Below are 27631 nucleotides of genomic sequence, written 5' to 3' on the forward strand. Positions count from 1 at the left end.
TTTTTGTGAGAACATTAGACGTGAAATAGCCGTCATCAGTTCCATTAATTGATACCAACTCAATCAAGAATTCGGCAAAAGCAGAGACATTCGAGCCTAGACTAATAGTTTCAATCGACACTTCAATATTCTTTCTGAATTTGTGAAACATTTTAGCATGTATGAAAAAAAATGATCTGTATATCCATTCCTCAAAGTAATCGTATGGCGATTGCACATTATATTCAAAATAAGAGCAATACCTCAATAAAAATAAAAAAAAATGATTTAATGCATATTTATAATAACAAATTTTATTAAAAATTGAACAACTCGTAACAATGAATTTTTCGATACAATTGTTTTTTATATTTAGAATAGACTATGCACGGCAACGAAACGAGGTGTGCTACAAATTCCATTTGCCGAAGAAATTTAATAACTGTAGAAGGTATATTTATAGCAAAACGGTTTATTTGTGTTCATAATTTTCAAGCTGGGCCAATCAGTTTTTTATCCGCTAAGAAAATTACAACACAACACCTCCTGTTATAACAGTTTTAAGTGGGATACAGTAATCTTGGAGATGTAATGAAACTTTCTCAAGTAAATTTAAAAGTTTTGAGGCGATTTCCAGTTTCAAAATTAATAACAGAGGAGAAACTCAATTTCAAACTGGATAGAGAATTTCGAAAATCGACAAACTTGTATGTTCTCCACGGATTGTTGTTGTTGAAACACTGAATGTGACCCACATGAGAATATGATATGCATATGATAATATCATCTGCAAAGAATCGAATAGGTCACCACAAAAGTGCCATAATGATATAGAAGGGTCTACAATTCAACTGTAATTTGTTGCCGTGCATGTAAAATGTAACATATCTAAAGACTTTAAATTTAAACAACAAACTGAAAAACATCAGAAAAATTGAAAGATTGGGTTAGTTTCAACGCAAATATTTAATTATCAAAATAATCTAGCAAGAAGGCACGTAGTAGTGACATATTGAAAAATTCCTTCATATTCCTTAGGTGGAGAAATTTTGGCATCTATTAAGATTTGAGATTCATACAGTGTTGGTAAACAACAAGTGTTATGTATGGCTATCGTTTTGAAATAAGATGTGAAAATCGGAGAACATACATTCACTTAGATATAATAAAAAATTACATGTTTCCATGTAATAAGCCACTTGAAATTGATGTCACTACTACTTCTTTATACTTAAATTGCGTTTTTTACTTTTCCTTATACACTAATGTTAGTAAGAACTCGTTATATATTTAAAATGTGTTGTCGTATAATCGAGTGTTCCAATATCGCTCCGGGTGCCATGTAACCATAATTAGAATTCTTCATCTTTATCCTTGGACTTGGGATCTTCCATTTCGTATTCCTCGCCATCGTACCTACTTGTCAGGAAGAGACATAAAGAAACAAATATGCAAAGAAATAAAATTAGTGCTGTTCCAAAATAACCCTATCAAAAATTATTGTCCATGCGTTTTAAATAAATATGCAATTTCAGGTTACAAGGAAAGTTATATCATGATATAATCATATGTTGTTTTTTCATCATTACATTTTGTATTTATCAAAGTATAGTTTCTTAAAATATTCATTTGAAAGTTGTGCTTTGATATTATGTCTCGTCTAGATATTATAGTTTTATCTTTTTGCTAAAATATCCTTTTAAACCTTAATTGATGTTTTAAACAGTCATTAAAGCAGAATTCAATGTTTTATGAAACCTATCAAATCCGTGTTTGCAATTATGTGAAGATTCTTTGATTCCCTAATAACCCTAACAAAAATAACCCTTTAACAACTCTAAACTTTCCCAGTCTATATTTGCTCTGTACAAAAAAAAAACCTGCAAGAATCTACTAGGTTTGCAATTTTTTTGATATCATGAGGGAAAATCGATTAACGCAGTAACAACCTGTTTTTGTAACAGTTTTTTTTTTATTCGTTTGGAATCTTGGCGAAAGAAAATATATTTTGGGTTTTTGTAGTACATGTTTTTTCTGACATATCAAAGCTTTTCGGAAATGGACAAGTTTTTAAAATTTTTATAAACATAAAAACACATATTATAACGAGTACGTTTGAATACGAACGATTCGATGAAAAAAAAAAAACTTTTTTTACAAAAACAGGCTGTAAGAACTTTTACATTCTTGAAGTTCCTGAGCAATGCCTTTAAACTATTTCGACCATAATAATTAAAAAAAATCCTCGCATTTTATATATAATATATTTTTTTTAACATTTTATTAAAATAATTATTCATGGTAACATTGTCAATTTTAACTTTCAAATGAATTATTCCTTTCATCAAACCATTAATTGCATATCCATGTTACAAGACTTATCTTTTCATTGTAAATGCGATGAATTTCAATCGCAACTCCATGTTTATTTTTCTGCATGGATATCTAGAAAAAAAGGATTACCATTCAATATTTGTTTCAATCCTTAAATAATTCTGCCAGTATACACAAGCTATGAAACAATTTGCTAATCTCGGGTACGACCAACATACCAAAAATAAATCTACAAACTTGCGAACAATATTAACAAGTTAAAAAGCAGCAAGTTCGGCCGGGCCGAACTTTGAATAATTTGGAACGAATTTGGAAATTTTCAAAGAATAAAATCCGTTAAAATTTCTGTTAAAGTTTTAAAAATTCCGAATATAGCCGTTATATTTTGGTCTATACGACGGGGACTAACATAAGCTTTGGTTGTCATAAGTCATTATTATATTCAAATTCGAAATTTGAAATAAACGGTGAATAATGTAGCTAAAATCATCAAAATACCGTATATAGGGAGGTACCGTTATATCGGAGCTATACGAAGACCTGGATCTGCATACACAATTTTCTGTCACAGGCTGTAGCATCCATTACGAACTTCAAATACGACATCTCAATGTCGGTGAGTATTGTACCTAAAATCGTCAAAATACCGAATATAGGAAGGTACTGATATATGGGACCTATACGAAGACCTGGACCTGCATAGACAATTTTCTCTCGCAGACTGTAGTTCTCATTACGTACTCTAAATACGTAATTTGAAACTACTCCGGTCAATAATGACGCTAAAATCGTCAAAATACCGAATATTTGGAGGTACAGTTATTTGGTGGCTATATGAAGACGTGGACCTGCACAGACAATTTTCTGCCATAGGCTGTAGTTTCCATTTCGAACTTCAAATACCAAATTTGAAACAATTCAGGTAAATAATATTGCTAAGGTGATCAAAATACCGAATTATCGAGACGTATCGTTATATAGGGGCTATATGAAAACGTGGACCTACATGGCCCATTTACGAACTTAAACTGCCTACTGGAGAAATAAACATGTGCTTTAGCTTTCTATCTTAATTCGTTCGAAAAATAGCGTGATTACAACAGACAGACAGACGGACTTAGCTAAATCGACTTAGAATTTTACGCTGATCATGAATATATATACTTTGTTGGGTCTGACATGGGTATTTCGAGGAGTTACAAACGGAATGACAAAGTTAATATACCCTGCATAGTATGGTGAAGAGTATAAAAAATAGTTAGGCACATCTTATCCATCCATCGATGATAAGCCGTGAAAGCAATTCCCTCGTCTTTAAATTAATTAGTGTATGAACAAGCTGTTTGCAATATATTCTCAAACTTTTATGAAGCTTAAGGATTGTGATCGTAAAGATATAATACTATTCTCAAGGCATTTTGGTATGTTGGGCAGTGTTAATAAATTTTTGAACACACATACACAAGTATTTGTATATATTTCTGTAGTGGGATTCTTTCACTAATTTTTTGAGTTACCGACAAAAATCGGTAATTTTGAAACCCAAAATTTTGATATAAAAAATAAGTTAAAGTTGACAACATTGGCATTTATCAGTAGGTCTTAGCGAGTACTTTCATTTCGTCGCTAACATACCGCCAAATTTCGTTAATTACCGAAATTATTAGCATTTCAATTTTACCGACTTTTGTCGGTAACCCAGAAAATGAGGGAATTCCACTACTGGTGGGGGATTGTATTGTATATACAGACCGGGAAAGGTTATATAAAAACAAAAATAAACAAAAAAATTATTTGTGCTTTAAAAATCAATCATGTTAAAATCTTTATTGAATATAAAAAAGCGCTCAATTGTTAGGTTTCATTTCATTAAATAAATAATGCTTGGGTAATAACACACACATTTTAAAAATATTTAGCAATGACTTACAACTTAAGCTAGTTTGCAATCATTGTCAAGGTGTGTGGCTTTAGTAAAGGTCCTTTGAATTATGTGAAATAGGCACCAACTGTTTTGAAATGCTGAATATGTCTCCACCGAAATGCGTATTGCCACAGTCCAATATTGAGAAATTCTAAAACGAAAAAAATAATGGAAAATTAGCACATCTCATAGAAAAGTTTTTAGAAATAAAATGTTAAGTCCAAAATTTCAGTGTGGATTTTGTGTCATTTATCAGTCAAATGATGGGGAATCCGAAATAAATTCATCATTATATATTGCTTTTTATAAATTGTATAAAATCGGTTATTATATTTACCTATTGAATCATGAAAATGTTCCAAAATCCTGTTCCGTTCTCACAATGGGAATCTATAAAATGAAAGAAAATAATAATTATATTAAGTCTCTTTTTCTAAAACCATAGTTTTTTTCCAACAAATACATTTGTTAGTAATTCAGAATGGATTTATTGTCATTTAACGGTCAAATGATGGGGAATCCGAAACAAATTCATCATTTAGAAAAGTGATTAAATACATAAGCTATGAATTTACATATTAAACAATTTATTTACCTTTTTAACAAATGTATACCAGGGGGGTCAGAATGAAATCATCCTAAAATCGAAAATGTAAAAAAACAGATATTATTGATTGTTCCTTTTATAAAGTTTTAATGTGTTAATGTTTGTGTTGTCAGCAATTAATTTTGCGTTGGAAATGGGAAAATTCTCTTCATGATTACTCAAAGCGAGCTGGGTTAGTGTTTTCATCATAATGATTGGAAAAAGGGATAAGAAAAATTCTTAATATTCAAAATGAAACAAGAAAATGTTCTTTCTCTCAAGTTTTATTTTCAAAATTTACCTTGGATTTGGACACTTGTCACATGATTTTTAGGTCAGGTCGGCATTTCACGATCTGCAATTGAAAATAAATAATAAATTAAAACTTGTATTTAAATACTTGTTAGGATTTAAAGAAAATAGCAAAAAATCAGCAATTAATTTTTGCGTTGGAAATGGGAGAGTTCTCTTCATGGCTTTTCAAAGCGAGCTGGGTTAAAGTTTTCATCATTGTAATATTTTGGTATAATTTAAAAAATAAAATGTTTTTAATTACCTTTGTAATATATGGCAGACAGGGAGGATTCGCAATGGTTTGCCGTTGTCGATAAAGGTTCACTGTAAAATAAAACATATAAAGGTAAGTCCATTGTTCTTGTTTAAAAAAAAATCTTTTAAATTGTATGAAATATCAGCAATTTATTTTGCGTTGGTTAAGGGTTTGTTATCTTCATGGCTTTTCAAAGCGAGCTGGGTTAAAGTTTTCATCATGAATATTCATATAATTTTTTATTGAATTCACAATTTATTCTTACCATTTTCCCAAACCGGATCGGACCAACATATATGGTATTTACATCTTGCAGTGAATGTTTTACATCTTCTGTAAAGTAAAATAATAATACGAATTAATACGCGTTTTTGTTTGGTTACATTTTCTAAATTTAGTTATAAAAATCAGCTAATTATTTTGCGTTGGAATTGGGAGAGTTTTCTTCATGGCTTTTCAAAGCGAGCTGGGTTAAAGTTTTCATCATAAATAATAGTTAAATAGTGTATGGTGTCACATTATCCGACATCAAACAGTTTTATTTGGAAATTCTTTTTGTCTTTTATTCCTTCTACTGTTTTTACAGGAATGAGTAAGGCTGGAAATACATAAAGCGCTTATTTGGCTGGCTTAAGTCATCGGCTGGCTTCTTCGGAAATGAACAAAGGAGTCTAGGGCCAAAATCGAACTAGGTCAACCTAAAACTCCTTTGTTCATCTACGAAGAAGCCAGCCGATGACTTAAGCCAGCCAAATACGCGCTTTATGTATTTCCAGCCTAAGTCCAAGAAGAAAATTCAAAATAATTTGAATTTTAAGTACAATTTAAATATTATAGTATGCTTACTTTTTCCTTTCAGGCCAACATCAAAATTCTCCAACGTAAAAATGGTCAGTTCTTCTGAGCTAATGAGGCCAAAGAGTGTTTATGAATTGATCTGCAAAAGAGAGAAAAAATTGAATTTAATAAAACTTGTTTCAAATCAATTAAGTCATATTCATTTTAAATTTTGAGGATCAGCCTTTAAATTTGCGTTGGAAATGGGAAAATTCTCTTCATGGCTTTTCAAAGCGAGCTGGGTTAAAGTTTTCATCACATAAATATACAGGGTGATATGTAAAAACTGCAACCAACTTCAGACTGCTGTCATTTCTAAGCAACTCGTCCGACATCTGGTAAAATTATTGCAGCGACAGTTCATTATATTGTTTACAAGCGTATAAAGGCATTTTGGTGAGAATTTTTCAAAAAAAAAAAAAAAAAAAGTAAGGCTGGAAAACCACAAGTGGCTATCGTTAGAGCACTCCAGCATTTAAATGTTAATAAATCTTTTGTGTCTCGTACCATCGCTCGTTACCGTGATACTGGTACCGTAGCCCGATGTCAAGGAAGTGGACTTGATCGAAACCGGCGTCGCAGTGGCCGAAAAATGGCTCGTGAGCTGAACATATCGCAATATTCCATTCGGCAAATATTGAAATATAAACTCGGGGTAAAGCCATTGAAATTCCAAAAAGTGCAAAAACTTACAGCGCAACAGAAAGAAAATAGACTCAAAAGAGCTAAAGTGTTGCTTCGCTTGGCCGAAAGTGGTGAACTGCCGAATTTGGTTTTCTCCGATGAGAAAACATTCGTTGTGCAGCAGTTTGTAAACAAACAAAAAAAAAGAGGTCAGCTGAAAATGTGCACCTTCGGTCACCTCAAGCAAGCGCTTGACCGGGAATGGGCCAAAATTCAGCAGGGCAAGTTTCGGGCTGCGTGTGACGTTTGAAAGCCATAATTCGTGCCAAAGGTGACCAATTCGAACAAATCTAAACTTATTCTAAAATGTGATGCAATTTTCGACATTTTTTAGATTTTATTCAATAAAATTAAAAAAATGTAAAAATTATGGCGTTTGACTTTGTTGCAGTTTTTTTATCTCACCCTGTACAGGTAAGTAGATATTAAATTTACAATATTTTTTGCTTACCTTTCTACTAAGATTTAGATTCCATGTTATTTGTTCATAAAACTGAAAAATAAAAAAAGCTTATTAAATTATTTTGAAGAAAATAATAATAAAAGATTAAAACAATTGCATTTTGTTCTCAGTTCTACTATCTAGTTTGAAATATCTCACATTGTAGGTTTCAAGTTTCAAAAAAAAATGACATCATTGAAAACGACGAAATTGGTGAAAGGATAGATGGCCAATCGATTTTTATAGAGAATAAATTGCTTGCGTATTAGATTATTATTTGTCATCCAAAGGCAAATTTATAAAATTAACATTTTTAAGGTCTGCCTCCTTCATCCGAGACTTAAAAAGAATGACTGCGCTTCATCTTCTTTGTCATTGTCTTCCACAATAATTATTCTTTTAGAAATAAGGGATGATGAAGGATTGCCATCATCCTATTGTGAAATATTGATTTTTGCATTGTCCTTCCTTTAAGAGATGGTCAAAAGTTGATTGCATTTTTTGATAAAAAAAATTGGATACACATAACAAAACTCTCTTATACAAATTGTAAGAGAATATAAGGAACTGCACAAATTTTTAAAACACATTGAGATTGCTACACAAACAAGCAAATAAAAATAGATTTTTCAAACAAAGCAATGGGATTCGATTGCGCCATCTTCCTATGTTTCACAACAACAACAAAAATAAAAATACCAGTGCATATACATACCTTTTGTGTATAGAGAAATTATGTTGCATCAGTAGTATTCCAAATATGAATAGTCTGCAAAAAAGATAAAAGAAAAACATCAGTTTGTTCTCTTTTGTACATGGTTTATAAAAAAATATATAAAATATTTATTTCAGATTAAATTTTTTCATCAAGCTGCTTCAAGAGTAGCAAATAATTCGAATGAACATCATTTAGAAATCAAATCGTAAAGCATTAAAAAAATTTAAATCATTTTAAATCTTACCTTATTTAAAAAGAATTATCTGAAAACAAATCGGCGCCCCTTTACGCCTAAAAAAAAAACAAAGACTGTTATTAATATTGCCTCTAATCAATACAATTATGCAAAGTTAAAAAAAAATTGTAAACAAAATTATCAGCTATAGTTTTTCATCATTCTGCTTCAAGAGTAGCAAATAATTCGAAAGAATCAACATCATGTTGGCATTTAAGTATTTGTCTAAAGTAGAATTCCCAACAATGCTTACCTTTCACAATAAAAATGTTTCCTTTGGGTGGTGACGTCATATTTAAATAAGAGCACAAACACATTTCAAAACCATTTGATATCTAAAATGAAAAAAATATATATATCCATTTAGATATTGGTTAACCAAGAGGATTTTAAAATTAAATTATTTTAACTATCAGCCAAAAATTGTCATTCATTTCTTTTTTGTTTCCAAAAAAGTTTCAGCGACGAAAAATAATAGAACATCATTTAAAATCTACAACAATTTTAAAAAGACAAAGTTACTCACCATTTTATTTGTCCGAAATGTGGTTGGTTTTTCCTCCGATTAATGCGTGTGTTCTCTTCAAAGCGTCTAGCCCAACTGAAAATCTGTAAAGAAAATAAGAAAGCAGAACGACTTCCCTTCTAACCTATGACAAGGCACAACTGCATCGAAGAGTACGCCGTCACCCCTATTGTGCACTCTCTTATCTATAGCTATGTTTGTTCTCAGAAAATAAACAACAACAAAAATTAATGCAGCGGCATGACCATGTCCCCCCATAATGCTGTTGAAATAACAAAAAAATAAATATTTTTTTTAATCAAAACTTTGCAAAAGTTCTGTCCTTCATTATCTTTTCTTCAAAATTAGAAAAAATCATTTTCTATAACGAATGTTACTTCCTGGGGTATTCATTTAAAATAATAATTCTTAAACAGACTCTTGTACTGGAGGTTCATAACCTTCGGGTCTGTCAATGACGGCACCTTCAGCCGAGACAACGGCTTCGGTACTCTTGCTACCGCCATCACCGTGCAATTCCAACAATTTGGACAAGTCGAAACGGGGCTTCTTCAATACCTTAACCTTGCGGATGTAGACATCGTGCAATGGGTAGATACGTTGGCATTTCTTCTCAATATCCTTGGCAATAGAGTCCAAAGCCAATTTGCCAACCAATTGTTTCAAGTCAGACTTGGTGACTTCTTCGGTGATGATTTCGTGCATCTTAACGCGAATCTTACGGACTTGAGAGTGTTGGGCATAGCAGGTCTTGCGCTGGGATTGTTGATCCTTGGCGGTGAAGCCGATGCAGAAAACACGGAGCAAGTAGCCATCGGTGGTCTTAGCCTCAACAATACCTTCGATAAGGGTTTGCCATTTCTTGACCATTGATCTGGAAGTGAATTAGTAGATGGCAATAGATTAGTAACAACAAAAACACTTTTGGTGAAATTACAACATGCGTCTACACTATAAACAAATCAAAGAAAACACCGCATAGTGCAACGCCACAAGCACACACACATGCAATTTATATTGGCAATGATGCCAAATGGCCCGACACACCGTTGGTCTTGTTTTCTTGATGGACAAAACGTCGTGGCATTATTATTTAATGTATTTGTTGTTTATTATGATTATTGCACTTTTGATTACACTTTTTCTGTTTGTTGTTTATTGTGTTTTACTCATGCATTCACCATTGCAAACACGTTTTTTTTATCACACTGAGCACATTTTTCTTTAGCACGCGTACCTGTATTTATCGGTGGTCAAATCCATACCGTGGAAGTTGCACAAAATGTTACGGTCTTGCACATCTTCGGCGATGAGACGGAATTTACGGAAAGAACGTTCGGAATCGTTGTCCTTTTGCAAATCGCCCAAAGCGACTTCGAAGACACGGCCCTTCAAATAGTCAGAGGCGATTTTCTGACCCTGGGTGCGGTTGACCAAGGTTTTGCCAACCTGGCGGACAACAAACATGTTGGGGGCTTTAACATCGTACCAATCCTTACGGGAGAAGGGATCTACGACCTTCTTCTTGCCACCTTTTTTGCCTCCTTTGGAGAGTCCCTTATTTTTACCGACCGCCATCTTCAAAGTTCAAAGCGGAAAAAGAACGAGTCACGTTGATTGCGATATCAAAAAAGAAAGGAAACCGAAAAATGGCAACTGAACAGTAATTTTTCGTCAAGTTTTGACAGCGTTTGCGGCCACATTTCAGTGGTGTTACCATATCAAAACGAAATAATTTCCTAAATTATATATAAATAGAAAGTAAAAGAACACCAAAAGCTTCGAAATTTGTTTGTGGCTACAAAGGTTACTTATTTTTGTTGGAAGAGATTCATATTTTCAGTATAACTCATTTTATTTTGCACGAAAATTAATCAATATGGCTACCCCGAACAAAAGTTTTAACGAATATTTTCTGAACATTTCCCAACATGTGTACAAAAATACAACCCTGCTAGCGTAGAGAGTTTATGTGTATACATAAAATCTGGCATCTCATTGATTATTTTAATGGCTTTGTTCGTTTACCTTATTAAATGGAATGCATAATACAATAACTATAAGTTAGGACATTATGTTCTAATGTTTATATAGTTTTAAATACAGATACAACTATTTCGAAATTTTTCAAGTTTAGTTTACAGAGAAATGCATATAAACAACAATCATGGTGAAGAAATTTCGCAGTTTTAAGAAGTTTTAAGGAATTCTCGAAATTTAAAAAAAAAATTAAAATTGGAGTTTTTTATTTATAAATATATGAAAGAGTGTGAAATGGACGAAAGAACTGGTTGCATTTGACAGCGCTACCTAAAATTCGGGGTACTTTCGGGAGCTACTCAAATGCGTAGGGCGCACAAAATTTCAAATTTGAACATTTTCAACATTGACAATTGAACAATGTCTTTTCTTGTGTGTTTGACCGCGTTACCTAAAATTCGAATTACTCAGTCGACGTTGCTCATCATAAAATTTAAACACATGTATTTATATGAGAGTTACCCAAATTTTGAACGTTTTTCAAAGTTGAACATGTTCAACATTAACAATTGAACAATTTCTTTTATTGTGTGTTGAAAATATAAATAAATAATACAAAAATATGAAAGTATCAAATTTTAAAACGTTATTATTTATTAGATTTTAAGATATAGACCTGACGTATTTGGGTAAAACGGACGTACAAAACCTTCTAGAGATGAATTTTTAAAATACTTTTAACCTGTCCCATCTCGCTGTGCACAAGGCATAACCATGTCAATGGAAGTCGGAAAAATGAAACTTTGTGTCAAATTGACCCTTAAAGTATGCGACAATTGGATTTGTTTATTTTACAATATTCTCACAAGTTTTTGAAATTGGAAAAAAACAACAAAACAAATGGAATGTTGGATATAATATAAGGTAATCTCATGATAATATCATGGTAGATCTAAGAACATAGGTTTACAATTTTTCAAATTTATACATTTGACAACATCTCATTGTCAAAATCTATATTCATAAATCCATTGTATACACACAAAATCAGAGATTTGAACTGTTTTTTATGCATTAAAATTTGACAAGGTAAGTTACAGAAAATGCAGAGCTGGGAATGCTTATTTAAAATGAGGTTACCTCTATTTCATTGTCAACTGTATAAATTTGAAAATGTTGTAAATATATGATTACATGACTTTACCTTCTTAGTTCTACCATGAGTAGGACAATGCAGTTTTACCCATGGTACAATGAATTCAAGGTAGGGCAGAACTACCATATGATTTAATTTTTTTTTATTTTTCTGGCTTAATATGTCAACTTCATTTGCTTATGTGTGTGTCTTCTTTTCAATAATAAAAAATTGTTCAGAAAATATTCAAATTCGGGTGTTTTCAAAAGTTGTGTTCCAGAACCTGCAAATTAGTACTAATTAGCACTAATTCTGCTACAACGCGTTCCCGTACTCCAAAAACTAGCAAAACTTGCAGCTCTCTCGAGAAAAAAATGGCGCTGAGTGGTGCACATTTCTGCTTGTTTTAGCTACATGAATTTGGCCGAGCAGAAATGTGCATATTGTAAATTTGACATTTAATTGGCAGGGCTAACAAGGTTGAGAAATGTATTGATACATTTCAATAAAGAAAATGATCAACTTGAAAACTAAAGGAAAAACTAATATTTGTCGTGCAAAAAACAAAAAGAGAAAATATGGAGCAACTGATGTATTCACTTTTGGATGATTCCAGCAGTGAAGAGGACTGGCTGAATGAGGAATAAGATTATTAATTATTATTATAAATTATTAATTTTAACTTATCGTCTTCAATACTCATTTTTTAAATGTTGGCGCTCTTTTCAGTAAGGTTTCACCAGTCCGATTTAGGCTGTTTACTTTTGGAATTTTGAATTTTGACATTTTATCGCATTTCTGCTAATTTTCCGTTCCCTTATTTTTTGAGCAAACCTAAATGAGAATGACATTTCGAACTGTTCTCTCTTCTGCTAGTTTTACTACTAAAAAAGTACTGGAACACAACTAAAATGTTTATTGCAACGAATGCATATACAAAATCTACAGTTTTTGTCGCGAAATAAACCATAAGAGATATATAGAACATGATATTGAAAATAAATTTTTACCATTCATTCAGTTTTCGCGGTTTTAAATTATTTATTCAAAATCAATGCAACAAGTTGTTTGCTTTTTTTTATTGTTTTGATAGTAATTCTGACATTACAAGCCAAACAGGTAGATACATGCAATTTTTTCAAAGTTGACCTACCTTCTCTTCATTGTACCATGGTTTTACCCAAAAATTGTACAATGTGTTGCCCATTAACGCAATATGCATTTTAAATAATTGTCTTTTTTTATTCAAAACAATACACACACATGCACAAAATGTGTATATGTTTTGACAGAATAAGGGCACCAAAAGATGAAAAACTGTATTTAGGGGGTAGCTTTGTTCTACCTTCTGTAATTGTGCCATGATGTTAAGGAAACTTTCTGGGTGTAGTTAGTTTCTGTGTAGTCCTCGAAAGACATTTTATTTTAGGTCACTATTTAAGGATCAGATCCCAGGAAAATCAGCTGGAAAATGTTAGCAATATCTTCACAATACCTGTAATATGGATTCTGAACTAAAACGCAATCTCGAGCTGACAATTTGTTGCAACGCAATTAAGTCAATCAAGTTCAATTGAACTGAAATGTTGGGTTGACAATCTTCTACTAGTATAATAGAAAGTGGGCCGCTCTATTATTTGTTCCCATATTTATCCCAGCTGACGCAAAATTCAACCATTGTTTAATCAAACCTTACATGACTATTTTAGACTTAATATTCTTCCTTGACTTTTATACACTTTAAAAGGCGTGAAAATTTAAGAATATTTGGTGGGAAATAAATCTAAATTTCTTGCTATCTGTACTCTAACATTTAAGGAAGAACGACAAAATATAAAAAATGACAAGTGATGTACATCAAATAAAAAATGAATTGTATTATTGCATCAGATTACCTTAGTAATTGTCCCATGAACCATCCATAGTATGGTGGAGGGTACAAAAACATTTCGTCTGATAGAGCCTTAACAGCGATAGGAGGTGACTATTGCTAAGTTCGCATGGCATGTGATTCGCACTCTATTCCTTGTTCGACCATTATTAAGAAATATCTACCTAATTCCGCACAAAAAATTTGCTGAGCGAACAAAGATTTTTGTTCTTTGTTCCATTCAAATCCCTCTCAGAACTAAGATAAAATGTGTGCCATCTCTAACAAGTGAGAGCATTTATCGAAAAAAAAATTATATCATTTGAAAATTAAAAATAAAAAATTTTATGCAATTTTAAATATTTTCGGGAAGACTGAAAATTATGAATGAAAACTACAATGTTGAATGGCGTATGTACATTCAAACGAAAGTAAATTTTGTTTTCTCTCTCATTCGAGGTACGCATTTTGTCCACGAGTTGAAATTTCCACAGAAAACTGGAAACAAAAGAGGCAATATTTTCAAAACTTTTGTATTGGCAGGAAAAATGTTTGACAAGTGTCTCTCCAGCAGAATTTAAAAACAGAAAAATTCAAAAATATGTTCAAAATGTCAACATTTACACAAAAAGTTGCAAACATAAATGGAAATTGTAAAATTAATGATATAATAAATCTTTGGGAGAAAACCACTTATACGACGCAAATCGGAGTCTGTTATAATAAGCATTTTTCACCAATTTTTCCAAATTTCAATAAATTTTCATTCAAGATTTTCAATTCCAAAATCGGTTTGACAGTTCATTATCCCAGCAGCTATGTGGATACGACTACCTGTATTCTTCTACCATGCTATCACTGAAACTGAATGCCATGCCTGATAGAAGAAGAAGTTTGTTTTGTTGAACATGTCTATTTGAAAATAGTTGAAAATATGAAAATAGAAAAGAATAATACAAATAAAATGAATAAATTAATTATTAATTAAGTGAATTGAAAAATGCTAGATATGGGCCTGGGTATTTTGCTAATTGAGTCATCATTTCGGCGTGGATTGTATTCTATAAGCTAGTCCCGCAGCTCATTTAAAGAATGTGTTCAGCTTGATTGCGTTTTTCTCATGTCTCATTCGTAAACAGCAGAGTACCCCGGGATTTTGCTTTCTGTTTATTTTTCATCGGGTATTGCTTTTTGTCCTGCATATTTGTTTCGTTGGGGACGTCTTTCATTTTGGTTTCTCATCATCTTATTTGTATCTGGTAGTATATATGGGATATCTTTTCCGAGAGCCCGCAGCATGCATAGCAGCATTTTCTCACCTTAAACAACAAAGTCAATCTAGCCACATTCATTTGTGGTAAACATTAACCGCGGATTTTTTTATGTGGAGTACTAATGGTCTGTTCCAAAAAATAAAAAGAACTATATAAATATTCGAATAGTGGAATTGGAAAAGTGTATACTAAAGTATGATGGAGCAAGTAAACAGCACTCGATATGGAGACACCGAGTGGGAGGCTCGCGAAGTAAGAGTCAACAACTATCCAGGATATACATTTATTACATTTATATTTACTACAATTGTGTTTTCCTTAATTCAGTCTCAGCGACAGCGCGAGTTGGAAGAAGCTCGAGCTCGGGCAGCTCAAATGGAGAAAACCATGAAGTGGTGGTCAGATTGTACTGCAAACTGGCGTGAAAAATGGAGTAAGGTACGTTCTTTTAGCTCAGCAACGCAAACCGCATTTCTGTGGTTACCACGATTTTGTTATGTCAATACAAACACACAAATAAATCCTTGCATTTTGAGTATAGGTGCGCAATGAACGCAACAAAGCTAGAGAAGAAGCTAAACAATTAAGATCAAGCTTGGAAATGGCAATGAAGGAGGCTAACTCTTACAAACGCGAGAAAAATGATCTGGAAATTCAAATCTCTCAGCTTAAGAAAGAAATGGAGAAGGTGCACTCGCTTATGATGAAGCATGCAGGACAATTTCATAAGACCGGGTAGGTTTGAATATAATAATTTGAAAAGCAAATTCATACTTGTGTTTTTCATTTAGGGTGGCTGACACAGGTGAAGAAGCTGAAGGGAATGTACGAGATACTAACAATTCGCCAGACATGTCTTCCGATGGTCTGAAAAATGTTAATAGCGAAGATGGTTTGGTTACGAAATCTGCTGGAGGCGATTTGAAAGATCTGGACATCGAAGAATTTATTTTGAAGGGGGCAATGCCGAAAAACTTAACAGATATGGGTAAACTTTTATTTAATGAATTTTAATTATAGGCAGTACTTGATTGTCATTAATATTACGACTCATATAACAAAAAAGATTCTTATAATGAAGTACGGAAATTACTGCCCAAAAAGGCATATTGAGCAAGGACATTAATATGAAAGAATATGTACGACAATAATCTTCAAAATAACCATTGGTTTTATGGGACATAAAGTAAAATGTTTTGAAGGCACTAATATATTTAGATACTATGTTCTTAAAACTTTACATAAAATAATATTTCCCCGCCATGTTTTAGATGAAGTTTCTGCCGAAGAAAAACGCTTAATTCAACAACTATCTAAGGATGAATTTGACGAAGATTATTTGCTACAAAAAATTTCTATGTTGCAGTTGCGCCTTGATGAAGCCCAGAAAACAGTTCAAGCGGAAAGAGAGTAAGAACAAATAGCATTTCACATAAATATCTTTTATTCATGTATTTATGTATGTAGCGAAAAGCATATTTTACATAAAAGTATTGAAAAGCTTACGTTGGAAATACAGGAGGTACGAGATCGCCAAGAAGAGTTGAGAACAGCTAAACAGGTATTCGTATAAGTAATTTTTCGCTACCATAAAAATTAACATCAATTTGGAATGAAAAACAAATAGGAAGCTGTTCGAGAATTGCTAACTCTGCAAGAATCTCACAGAGCCGAAATGCGTATTATTAACAATTCATTGGTCGAAGAGGTATCATCTCGTGAAAATCTTGAAAGACGCTTGGGAGAGTTACGCACAGAATTGGAAAGACTTCAAGCAGAAAATGCATCAGAGTGGGGTAAACGTGAACGCTTGGAAACTGAGAAACTAGGACTGGAAAGGGATAACAAAAAATTGCGTAGTGAAATCCGTGACTTGCAAGATCGATCTGATCGAAAGGGTCGTCCATTGCCAGCTACAGATGTTGAAGTTCGGGCTTTACAACAAGAATTGTCTGAAAAAACAAAGGTACTATTTTTGCAATTTATATATCGAAGTCTATAATTATTTAAAATTTTGTGTTTATTTTAGGAATTAAGTGAAATGAAAATATCACATTCCAAGTTAAAAAAATTACTAGCTGAGACTAATACTGAGTTGGGCCATGCTGTGAGACGAGCTGAACAATATGAAGCTGAGGTAAGTTCTAGCTAAGCAACAGCAAGCTGATTTGGATTGTTAACACAAATATGCCAGCTATAGAGACTTTTGTGCTGCCCGCGTTCATAAATATGACTATAAATCTGTAATGTACAAAAAATATCGGTTGAGGTAATGAACAGAGAATACATGCATACCACCAATCATGAAACAAGCTCAAAGAAGCCCGATCTGTGCAAACAGGACAGTAATCACAGCATATATGCGACTTAAAACTGAATGCTAAGATCATTAAATATATGTGATCAGCTCTTGAAGACAATATTGAACCCCTGGTTCCCAACAGATTCAATTTGCCTCTGATGAATGTGTATGGGGACACATGGTAGAAAAAATGAGAGTTGTGGAAAACTTATTAGTCCAGGTTAGGACCGTTAAATTGTACAATACAAAGTGAGCAATTTGTAACGTTAAAATTCCTGTAGGAGTAGATTAGACTTCAAATATTTAAATGGGTATACAGGGTGAGATGAAAAAACTACAACAAAGTCAAACGCCATTATTTTTACATTTTTTTAATTTTATTAAATGAAAGAAAAAATGTCGGAAATAGCATCAAATTTTAGAATAACTTTAGTTTTGTTCGAATTGGTCACCTTTGTCACGAATTATGACCTTCAAACGGCCAACGCCCGAATGTTGCTCTGCGGTATTTTGGCCCATTCCCGGCGAAGCGCTTACTTGAAATGATCGACACTTTGGTATTTTTTAGTGCCAACCTTGTTTTCCAAAATACTCCAGACACAATAGTTCAACGGATTGGTATCCGGAGATTTTGGTGCGACCAAAATGTTGGCGTTCCCAAAGCTGTAATACACCCTCCAGAATATTTTCGCGATAATATTCGGCTTTTGTTCCGATCCCACGGTCGATTTACACGAGCGGAGAGCGACCATTGGCTGTTATGGCGGCCCACACAATCAGCATGGCCGGCGCTTGAGTTCTGGTGGCCAACCGAAGGTGCACATTTTTCGCTGACCTCTTTGGCAAGTAAACACTATCATTTTGTTTGTTTACAAATTCGGCAGTTCACCACTTTCGGCAAGCGAAGCAACTCTTTAGTTCTTTTAAGTCTATTTTCTTACAGTTTAGGTGTAAGTTCTTGCACTTTTTGGAATTTCAATGGCAATACCCCGAGCTCGTTTTTCAATGTTTTCTGTATGGAATATTGCGATATGTTCAGCTCACGAGACATTTTTTGGCCACTGCGATGCGGGTTTCGATCAAGTCGCTTCTTTACTTTTCGAACCATTTCTGCTGATGTTGCTATTTTCTTCCGTCCACTTCCTTGACGTCGGACTACGCTACCAGTATCACGGTAACCAGTGATGTTTACGAGACACGCTTGAATTCCATCACGAATAACTTTTTTTTCTGGAAAATTCTCACCAAAATGCTTTTGTAAGTTGTAAACAATACTGGAATAATTTCAATACTGTAACTGGAATAATTTCAACAGCTGTCGGACGAGTGGCTTAGAAATGACAGTAGTCTGAAGTTGGTTGCAAATTTTTTATCTCACCCTGTATAGAAAAGGAAAATAATTGCAAAAACACATTAGATTCGAATATCTCCCATTTTTTCATGAAATAGAAATAGGATAAATAATGAATTAAATTGCTTAGTTCCAATCCCTTTCCCTTCTGATGGGTATATTTTTCTTGCAATCATTTACTAAAGTGAGTGTTTTTAATAGGTAATAATGCCGTTATAAATGTCGGTATAATATCTAATATTAAACTGTAGTACACAGTCCTTATGATCAAAAGTCTGGACATTATTTTTATGTAAATAGATGTCATTCAACTTTGCTTTCCAAAAGTTTAAATAATGCAATTCGTTAAACGACATATTTGTTAAAAAAAAATATTTATTTTCGAAATAATATATTTACAGTTCATAATTGATATTATTTTAATACAATTTTTAAGGATTTTGGTATTACATTTTTTAACAAAGCCAGATTTCTCCAACTTTATTTTGTTACTTAAAATGGACACACTTATTTTCGAATCTTATTCAACGAACTCAAAAACATTGGTTTTATAAATGCATTGGAAACGTACCCCGGTACTCAATATCATAAATTTGTTAATTTGCAAATGCAGCAATGCCGGTGATAGCACGACCCAAAATTAGAGCATGAATATCATGTGTACCTTCGTAGGTATTCACAGCTTCCAGGTTCATGACATGACGTATTATATGATATTCATCAGAAATGCCATTGCCACCCAACATATCACGCATGGTGCGTGCAATTTCTAAGGATTTGCCGGCATTGTTGCGCTTGATCATCGAAATCATTTCGGGGGTATGTAATTTCTTATCCTTTAGACGGCCGACTTGAAGACAAGCTTGCAAACCAAGTGCAATATCAGTGCTGGCATCGGCCAATTTCTTTTGTATCAATTGATTAGCTGCCAGAGGACGTTTAAATTGTTTGCGATCCAAAGTGTATTGTCGGGCAATTTCAAGGCAGGCTTCGGCTGCACCTAATGCACCCCAAGCAATGCCATAACGAGCATTATTCAGACAACCAAAAGGTCCTTTAAAGCCCACAACATTGGGCAAAAGATTTTCCTCAGGAACATGTACATCATCCATTAGAATCATACCAGTGGGGGAGGCTCTTAGAGAAAATTTACCCTGAATTTTGGGTGTCTCTAAACCTTTTGAAGATTGTTCACGATCAACAATGAAACCACGAACCTTACCATCTTCTCCCTTGGCCCATACAATGATAACATCAGCAATTGGCGAACTTGTAATCCAAGTTTTTGAACCATTTAAAATATAACATTTTGATTTGCTATCGTATTTGGCTCTAGTTTCCATGCCAGCAGGATCGCTGCCGTGATTAGGTTCAGTTAAACCAAAAGCACCTGAAAAAAAAACAATATAAATGTTATCTCTTATCTGTCTTAGATTATTTTTAACACTTCAATATTTGTTAACACTCTAACGTTTCAGATGATACTTGTCTCGCAAAAAGTAAAGCATGCATACACATTTAACTCACCAATTAATTTTCCCTGAGCCATGCGGGGTAGATATTTTTCCTTTTGTGCATCTGTACCATAATCATAAATGGCACCCATGGCCAAAGAGCTTTGTACGCTCATGGCCGATCTATAGGCAGAGTCAACACGTTCGATTTCTCGTGTCAATAAGCCATAGGCCACATTGGAGACACCGGCACAACCGTAACCAGTCAGGGTGCAACCCAAGGCACCTAGACTTCCGATTTCTTCCATTATTTCCTTATGGAAAAATTCTTCTCTGTTTCCTTTGGTCACTCTGGGTAGTAGAGTAGTTTGACAGTAGCTGTGAAACGAATCGCGTATGGCAATTTCATCTTCGGTCAATTGCGATTCCAAATTTAATGGATCTTGCCAGTTATATTTGGGTGCTTCAGAAGATTTTGTGGCAAATGTTGCCCTGGACACTAATGGACGCAATTTTGTTAACAAGTTCTGAGCAATCATTATGTTTTAATTTTTATATTTTGCACAAGAACAAATCTACGTTAGATAAGTTTAATTTATTTATTTTAACACGCACAACAACAACGACAATGACGACGAGTAGTCAGGCACACACAATGACACAAAATCAGCTGCTTAAGTCTCTATCATCCGCGTACCCAGAGTGTTCTCACTTGACTGAATGAGGGGGTCTATGCTGTGCGTTGATACGGAGACACAAGACGATACAACCACACAAAACACCCATGGCGTGTTTCCAGCTCTCTTGATAAAAATACTAACCTTATCAGTATTCGCTCTTGGTATTCTCATTTTTACTTGATATGCTGGCACATGCTAGATTGTTTTTGTTGTACAGTCAATTCTTTTTAATAACAATTGAAATATATAAGTTATTTCATATTATTTTAGACTTTTATATAGTCGGAATTCGGAAATTAAAAAGAAAAGCACCACAAAAAAATGTGTGAAACATGGTTTTGAATAAATTTATTTAAGATTGCTATGTTTTGTTTTTTTTTTAGGATTTCTTATTGTTTTCAAGTTGAGCATTAAAAGGGCATTATGACACCTTGAATTCCAAGTGTCCTTTTTTATTTTGAAATTGGATTTAGACTAAAAGTTGGCAAATTTGCAAATTTCCAAAACAACATAAGGAATACGTTCTATGTCCAAACAGGAAATGTTTTTAAAGAAACATTTTTGAAATTAAGTATTTCTTAAGGCGCATAACATTTAGTTGGATTTGATTGTTTGTTTATAATTCATCGTATTAGGAAAATTTTCAGTTACTTGACAAGATCCTAGAATGACATTAAAAATTTTGTTTATTAAAATTTACCATAGATTAGGTTAGGCTGAAAAGAGGGGCGAAATATTCACCTAAAGTCCTTATGGACATACACATAAGCCAGATTTAGAACTGTTTTGCGCTTTAAAAGAAAAACTGCTTCCCATGAAGAAAATTTAACCTAACACACTGTATGTTTTCGGGTCGTTATTACAAATTACATTTTTGATTCCACATATGTTAAGATTCCTTTACCCCTGAAATTTGTAGGATCCCTGCCAAATAAAATGGAACTACTTCATGCCTACCAAGGGTTATGACAAATACAGTCGTCTTTTGACAATATTGACTCTGCATCCATATAATCGACAAGATTTTATATACATAATGTAACGATTTTTTACAAATACACTTCGAAATCGCAAAAAACATTGTATTTATTTTCTATGCTAGAACTAGTGGTTTATTTATTTTTTTTACATTCGATATTTTTAAGATTTTAACATAATTTTTAACGGATTTTATTGATTTTGAGAATTGCCAAATTCGTTCCAAATGTTGGAGGGTATTCAAAGTTCGGCCGGTCGAACTAACAGCTTTTGTACTTGTTTTTACCAAAGTGTTCAATTAAATCATGCTTACATGAGCCTATTCAAATTTATTTCTATTGAAATCTCGTGTCTAATCTTGTAATTTGGTCCCTGGACGAAAATGCAGAAATAGCATACAGAAAACCATCCGAAACAACATATTTATCCAAAAGTCCTACACTGACACATTAGCCCTGACATCTACTACATGTTTTTAGACCAATTATCTGTTTCAGTACCTGCAAGAATCTACTTGTTTTGCAATTTTCTTCGATATAATAAAGGGAAAATTGGTTATCGTAGTCTAATTTTTTACGTTCTTATAGTTCTGGAACAAACCATATATTTACCTCAATACAGCGAAGAATAATTTGATTTTATTATTTTACAGGTTAAACGTTTACGACAACGCGTTGAAGAGCTAAAACGCGAATTGGCGTCAGCCGAAGATGAATTGGATTCTGCTGTTAATCAAGTGCGCCGTTTACAAAGATCGAATGATGAGCTGGTTGGACAAAATGAAGGTTTACAGGTTCAAATACAACACTTACAAACAAGGTTTGAAATTCACAATTTTTATACTATACTTGGATTGTGGACTAAACATGTGACTAAATCAATTTAACTTTTTTTACATTTTGGAATGCTGCTGGTTTCTATTCTTATAATGCTATTGCTAACATTATTTATTTAAAATAACCCATATATACTTACACCTTATATTAGGCGTTTGCCCAGTCCTCAGTTACGCGGTGGAGGGAGCTATAATGGGGTTCAGTTACGTAGTAAAATTGCTGTTGAAATACCAAGCGATTGCCTACCAAATATTAATGATTTGCGACAAATATTCGACGATGGACCAGCACAGAGTAATGTTGTGGGTCTGCGTCATTCTACGGGTGGTGCCAATGAGGCATCATCAGCGAAACGTTCCAGTCACACTGAACGTACTCTGCTGCAACAGCAACAATCGAGTAATTTTTTTGATGCTAAAACATCACACGTTGAGGAGAATATATTTGAGTCGAAAAGTCGTAATTTGGAATTTGAAAGGGCAAAACAGAAATTTGATAATCCATCGCATTTGCATCACCAACATCATCACCGCCAGCGCGAACAACGTGACCGGTCATCTGGAAGGCATGGTGGACAATCCACTACCAATAGCAATGCTTCTAATTCAAATACCAGTGCTCCAAATAATCGAGCCAATTTAGTATTGCCATTGAAATCTAGCACAGCTATTGGAGGCAACAGCATGGGTAGTTCAAATTCTCCGAATCTGAATACGAACTCATCAAATCTCTCAAAAGACGACATAAATCGTCAATTATTTGAGGATCATTCACGTTCTTCGACGGTTGGTGGTAGCGGTATTGGTGGTGGAAATGCTGATTCCAAATTGTATGCCAAAGAAAACACAAACTCGGCTCCATCTGGGAATTATTCCAGAAACAGTATAAATCTAGATGGGCTTAAGGTATCGGACGACGAGGTAAGTAGTTTACATATACCCAGTGCCCATGCACATTAACTTAGTGCATATAAGATTAGTAAGTTTTGAAATGTTTCATTTATTATTATGCCTGTTTTTGTTGTTATATATGGTTATGTTTTTACGTTTTTTTAATTTTTAACAATAATATGCTTTCTGATATATTTGTAAGTATGTGTAAGCATTTTAGTAACCTTAACTCACTAAAAGCAAAGCCTTTAACCATATTTAAATACAATAACTCTTTTTGTTTTTTCATTTTCATAGACTCCGTAATTATGGATCAACAAGTTTATTACTCGACGAAGAAACAGAAGGAAACAGTGAATAAAGCTACTTAGAAGCATAAGAACGTGCTAAAATGGATCATAAATTGCACTAACCATTCCTTAACCGAGGGGTGTAATCATTCTATTACATATTCAGAAATATGAGTAAACAGCTATTAAGTATTATTTTAATGACCACGACAACTACCGAATACGTTTCCTTATCTACCTTTAAGTATTACAAAATTAGTTTGTAAATCGTAACATTTCCATTTGACATAAAAGAAAACTGTATGCATTTTATTTACCATTAATCATTTGAAACTCATTACATCCTATTCTAATTTATTGATTACGATTCACACAATTATAAATACATTATACAACTGCAATTTACATTAAAATAAACATATTAAAAATATGTGTGTATTGGAACCAATTCGAATTATGAATATACAATAAAATATTAACTATCCACGTTAATTAGTTTTTATATGCATGAGATTTCCAAATGGTTTATTACAATCAGCGTTCGAAAATAAACAGTACACTAACATAGTGTACTGTACCGGTACAGTATCACTAAAAAAATCTTTAGCGGTAGTGTTCCGGTACACTACCACTAAAAAATATTTTAGTGATACTGTACCGGAACACAACGATGATCGTAGTGTACCGCAGTCGGAGCGCTAAAAAATCGTAGTGTACCGCAGTCGGAACACTAAAAAATCGTAGTGTACCGGAGTCGGAGCACTAAAAAAACGTAGTGTTCCGCAATCGGTGCATTAAAAAATCGTAGTGTACCGGAGTCGGAGCACTAAAAAAACGTAGTGTTCCGCAATCGGTGCATTAAAAAATCGTAGTGTAGCACATGACCACATTAGAAAATCGAACTGATTTTAAACACTCAGCCATACACTGTAAAATATTTAGTTTTTTACACCAACACTCATTCATTTTTCGGTACCACAAAATAGCAGGTAAATTATTTGCATAATAACCCATTGCAATGCAACCACTAAAATACCATTTTTCGTGGAAAATTTCAATTTTGAATGGTTAAATCCAAATTATTATGACTTCAGATTTGGTCCTTTTTTATTCTTTCTACCTATTCCCATATTTTTCTACTTTCTTCAATCTTGCAACCAATCTAAACACACATGACAAATAAAATAAATCCAGCGGAACACTACGTTTTTTAGTGCTCCGACTGCGGTACAGTACGATTCTTGTTGTGCTCCGGTACAGTATCACTAAAATATTTTTTAATGGTTGTGCTCCGGTACGGTACATTATCTTAGTGTACCACTCCACCTCGGAACGGTACAGAACACTACGGTACAGTACCATACTGTTTATTTTCGAACGCTGATTACAATTCTTGTAATTCTAGTGTGTTGATCTGGGCTAAAACTTTGAATGCTCGAGCTTGTGAGCTCTTTTTCGTTTTTACAACATCGTCGCATTTTTAATAATAGATGTAGGTACGTAAGTACAGAAATAATGTTTACATGTTTAAAGATACAGGGTGAGATGAAAAAACTGCAACCAACTTCAGACTGCTGTCATTTCTAATCCACTCGTCCGACAGCTGTTAAAATTATTCCAGTGACAGCTCATCATATTGTTTACAAGCGTACAAAAGCATTTTGGAGGTGAGAATTTTCTAGGAAAAAGTTATTCGTTATGGAATTCAAGCGTGATAGTGTGATTTCTATTGGCTGGAAAACCACAAGTGGCTATCGTTAGAGCACTCCAGCATTTAAATGTGAATAAATATTTTGTGTCTCATACCATCGCTCGTTACCGTGATACTGGTAGCGTCAAGGAAGTGGACGGAAGAAAACAGCAACATCAGCATAAATGGTTCGAAAAGTAAAGAAGCGACTAGATCGAAAACCGCGTTGCAGTGGCCGAAATATGGCTCGTGAGCAGAACATATCGCAATATTCCATTCGGAAAATATTGAAAAAAGAGCTCAGAGTAAAGCCATTCAAATTCCAAAAAGTGCAAGAACTTACACCGCAACAAAAAGAAAATAGACTCAAAATAGGTAAAGAGGTTAAAGAAAACATTCGTTGTCCAGCAGTTTGTAAACAAACAAAATGATCGTGTTTACTTACCAAAGAGGTCAGCGGAAAATGTGAACCTTCGATTGGCCACCAGAAGTCATGCGTCGGCCACGGTGATGGTGTGGGCCGCCATAACAGTCGATGGTCGCTCTCTGCTCGTATTAATCGACCGTGGCATCAGAATAAATGCGGAATATTTATTCTGGAGGGTGAATTAAAGCCTTGGATACGCAAATATTTTGGCTGCAGACCTTTCCACTCAGCACGCGCCAACCAAGAATGGTTACAAAATGAGGCAAGATTGACACTAAAAAATATCAAAGTGTCGATCACCTAAAGCAAGCGTTTCGCCGGGAATGGGTCAAAATACCGCAGAGCAACATTCGTGCAGCGTGTGACGGTTTCATAGGACGTTCGAAGGCCATAATTCATGCCAAAGGTGACCAATTCGAACAAATCTAAACTTATTCTAAAATTTGATGTTATTTTTTGCTTTAATTCAATAAAATATAATAAAAAAAAACAATGTAAAAATTATGGCGTTTGACTTTGTTGCAGTTTTTTTTATCTCACCCTGTATACTTCATAATGTAAACCTTCTCGAAGTGAGATCATGCACAGCTTTTTACTTGTTTTTTATTCCAAATTTCTAAGCTCGTAAATTTTGCCTTTTCGCATATGGTTCAATTACCGTTTTCGAAGCAGAATAGAGTAGAATCTAATCCAAATTGTCTTCCATGTTTACTGAACAGGATTTAACAAATTCGAGTTCTCATGTGCCCCATCCTTCGTTGTTTCAGAATCGAATTTTAAACCCTAAATTAATGAATTTTGCAAACGACTATAGTGAGATTAAACAAAACTTCGATAGTGACGACAGTGAGTCTATGGGATATTGTTCTTAAGTAGCCGTTCAAAAGGAACCAACAATGGAACCTGCACAGTTACAACTGTTGATAGAAAGTGTTGTTAGTAATGCAATGCGGAAGGACAAATTAGAAAGAAAGTTGAAAGAGCAACTTGATAAGCTCAATCAAAAAATTCTGAATTAAGAGTAGATGCTCCGAATGTGACAACATTCGAGTATATTACAATTAGTCCTAGGGAATTCAATATGAAAATGTGTCGTGGAGGCAAACAGCGTACGTTGGCATTGAAGGTCACTGTCAAACAGTGACAATAATTAGAAATAAAATTCGAGGAAAGGTCAGAGCTTTATAACTGTCACATAATACAGTTCTCAACTTCGATGTTATAATAGTTAAGTTAGACTGCATATATGCTGGCAGAAGTTCCCTGCAAACACTTCGACAAAATTGGAGATGGTTAGTCAAAGAAATTTAAGTATTATGATAAGTCGAAAAAAGACTGATACTTGTCACTAACAAGACCATAATGACTCATGAAACAGAAGGGTCTGCCTTACTTAACACAGAAGTAAGAAGTCACGCCTTTATTTCAATGTTAGATTCGAAGTTCGTAATAGACAGAAAATGGTCCATGTAGGTCTACGTCTTCGTATAGCCCCCATATAACGGTACCTCCCCATATTCGGTATTTTGATGATTTTAGCGACATTATTTACCGGAACTATTTCAAATTTGGTATTTGAAGTTCGTAACAGAAACTACAGCATAAAACAGAAAATATGCCATGTGTATTGAAATTGGATATAATTAGTAAAAAATTAGA

General features: G+C 33.8%; 3 protein-coding genes across 4 annotated transcripts; 1 reads left to right on the top strand and 2 right to left on the bottom strand.

Annotated features, from left to right (window-relative positions):
* Window positions 1–266: 266 nt before the first annotated feature.
* LOC131806815 (small ribosomal subunit protein eS1) lies at window positions 267–10454 on the bottom strand. The gene is made up of 14 exons (XM_059131529.1): window positions 10053–10454; window positions 8816–9689; window positions 8543–8624; window positions 8299–8345; window positions 8052–8105; window positions 7346–7387; window positions 6220–6310; window positions 5639–5706; window positions 5380–5441; window positions 5125–5178; window positions 4833–4875; window positions 4575–4627; window positions 4244–4388; window positions 267–2424 (listed from the first exon to the last, which is right to left on the bottom strand). Exons 1-2 carry the CDS (start codon window positions 10391–10393, stop codon window positions 9224–9226), a joined length of 807 nt encoding a protein of 268 aa, XP_058987512.1. The 5' UTR covers window positions 10394–10454; the 3' UTR covers window positions 267–2424; window positions 4244–4388; window positions 4575–4627; window positions 4833–4875; window positions 5125–5178; window positions 5380–5441; window positions 5639–5706; window positions 6220–6310; window positions 7346–7387; window positions 8052–8105; window positions 8299–8345; window positions 8543–8624; window positions 8816–9223.
* Window positions 10455–14788: 4334 nt separating this feature from the next.
* LOC101892064 (coiled-coil domain-containing protein 102A) lies at window positions 14789–24341 on the top strand. 2 transcript variants are annotated; one of them, XM_005188794.4, is made up of 11 exons: window positions 14789–15326; window positions 15402–15512; window positions 15616–15809; window positions 15866–16062; window positions 16346–16484; window positions 16542–16635; window positions 16702–17040; window positions 17104–17211; window positions 22492–22658; window positions 22827–23595; window positions 23863–24341. In XM_005188794.4, the coding sequence occupies exons 1-11, from the start codon at window positions 15270–15272 to the stop codon at window positions 23869–23871; spliced, it is 2184 nt and encodes a 727-aa protein (XP_005188851.2). In that variant the 5' UTR covers window positions 14789–15269; the 3' UTR covers window positions 23872–24341. The 2 variants fall into 2 exon arrangements, with proteins under 2 accessions (XP_005188851.2, XP_058987572.1); XM_059131589.1 differs by lacking the exon at window positions 22827–23595 and having other exon boundaries at window positions 14806–15326.
* Window positions 19085–21033, bottom strand: LOC131806828 (glutaryl-CoA dehydrogenase, mitochondrial-like). Its single transcript, XM_059131590.1, has 2 exons — window positions 20255–21033; window positions 19085–20117 (listed from the first exon to the last, which is right to left on the bottom strand). The coding sequence occupies exons 1-2, from the start codon at window positions 20718–20720 to the stop codon at window positions 19324–19326; spliced, it is 1260 nt and encodes a 419-aa protein (XP_058987573.1). The 5' UTR covers window positions 20721–21033; the 3' UTR covers window positions 19085–19323.
* Window positions 24342–27631: the final 3290 nt, after the last annotated feature.

The sequence above is a fragment of the Musca domestica genome, unplaced genomic scaffold (assembly GCF_030504385.1).
Source record: "Musca domestica strain aabys unplaced genomic scaffold, Musca_domestica.polishedcontigs.V.1.1 9, whole genome shotgun sequence".
Classification (NCBI taxonomy): domain Eukaryota; kingdom Metazoa; phylum Arthropoda; class Insecta; order Diptera; family Muscidae; genus Musca; species Musca domestica.

What these genes read in the sequence shown, in the direction of transcription:
- LOC131806815 (XM_059131529.1), bottom strand. Translation starts at nt 10,393, where the DNA reads ATGGCGGTCGGTAAAAATAAGGGACTCTCCAAAGGAGGCAAAAAAGGT. An exon ending in TTGACCACCGATAAATACAG is followed by an intron (nt 9,690 to 10,052) that starts GTACGCGTGCTA and finishes ATTCACTTCCAG; the next exon opens with ATCAATGGTCAAGAAATGGC.
- LOC101892064 (XM_005188794.4), top strand. Translation starts at nt 15,270, where the DNA reads ATGATGGAGCAAGTAAACAGCACTCGATATGGAGACACCGAGTGGGAG. An exon ending in GGCGTGAAAAATGGAGTAAG is followed by an intron (nt 15,513 to 15,615) that starts GTACGTTCTTTT and finishes TTTTGAGTATAG; the next exon opens with GTGCGCAATGAACGCAACAA. An exon ending in GGACAATTTCATAAGACCGG is followed by an intron (nt 15,810 to 15,865) that starts GTAGGTTTGAAT and finishes TTTTTCATTTAG; the next exon opens with GGTGGCTGACACAGGTGAAG.
- LOC131806828 (XM_059131590.1), bottom strand. Translation starts at nt 20,720, where the DNA reads ATGATTGCTCAGAACTTGTTAACAAAATTGCGTCCATTAGTGTCCAGG. An exon ending in GGCTCAGGGAAAATTAATTG is followed by an intron (nt 20,118 to 20,254) that starts GTGAGTTAAATG and finishes TTTTTTTTTCAG; the next exon opens with GTGCTTTTGGTTTAACTGAA.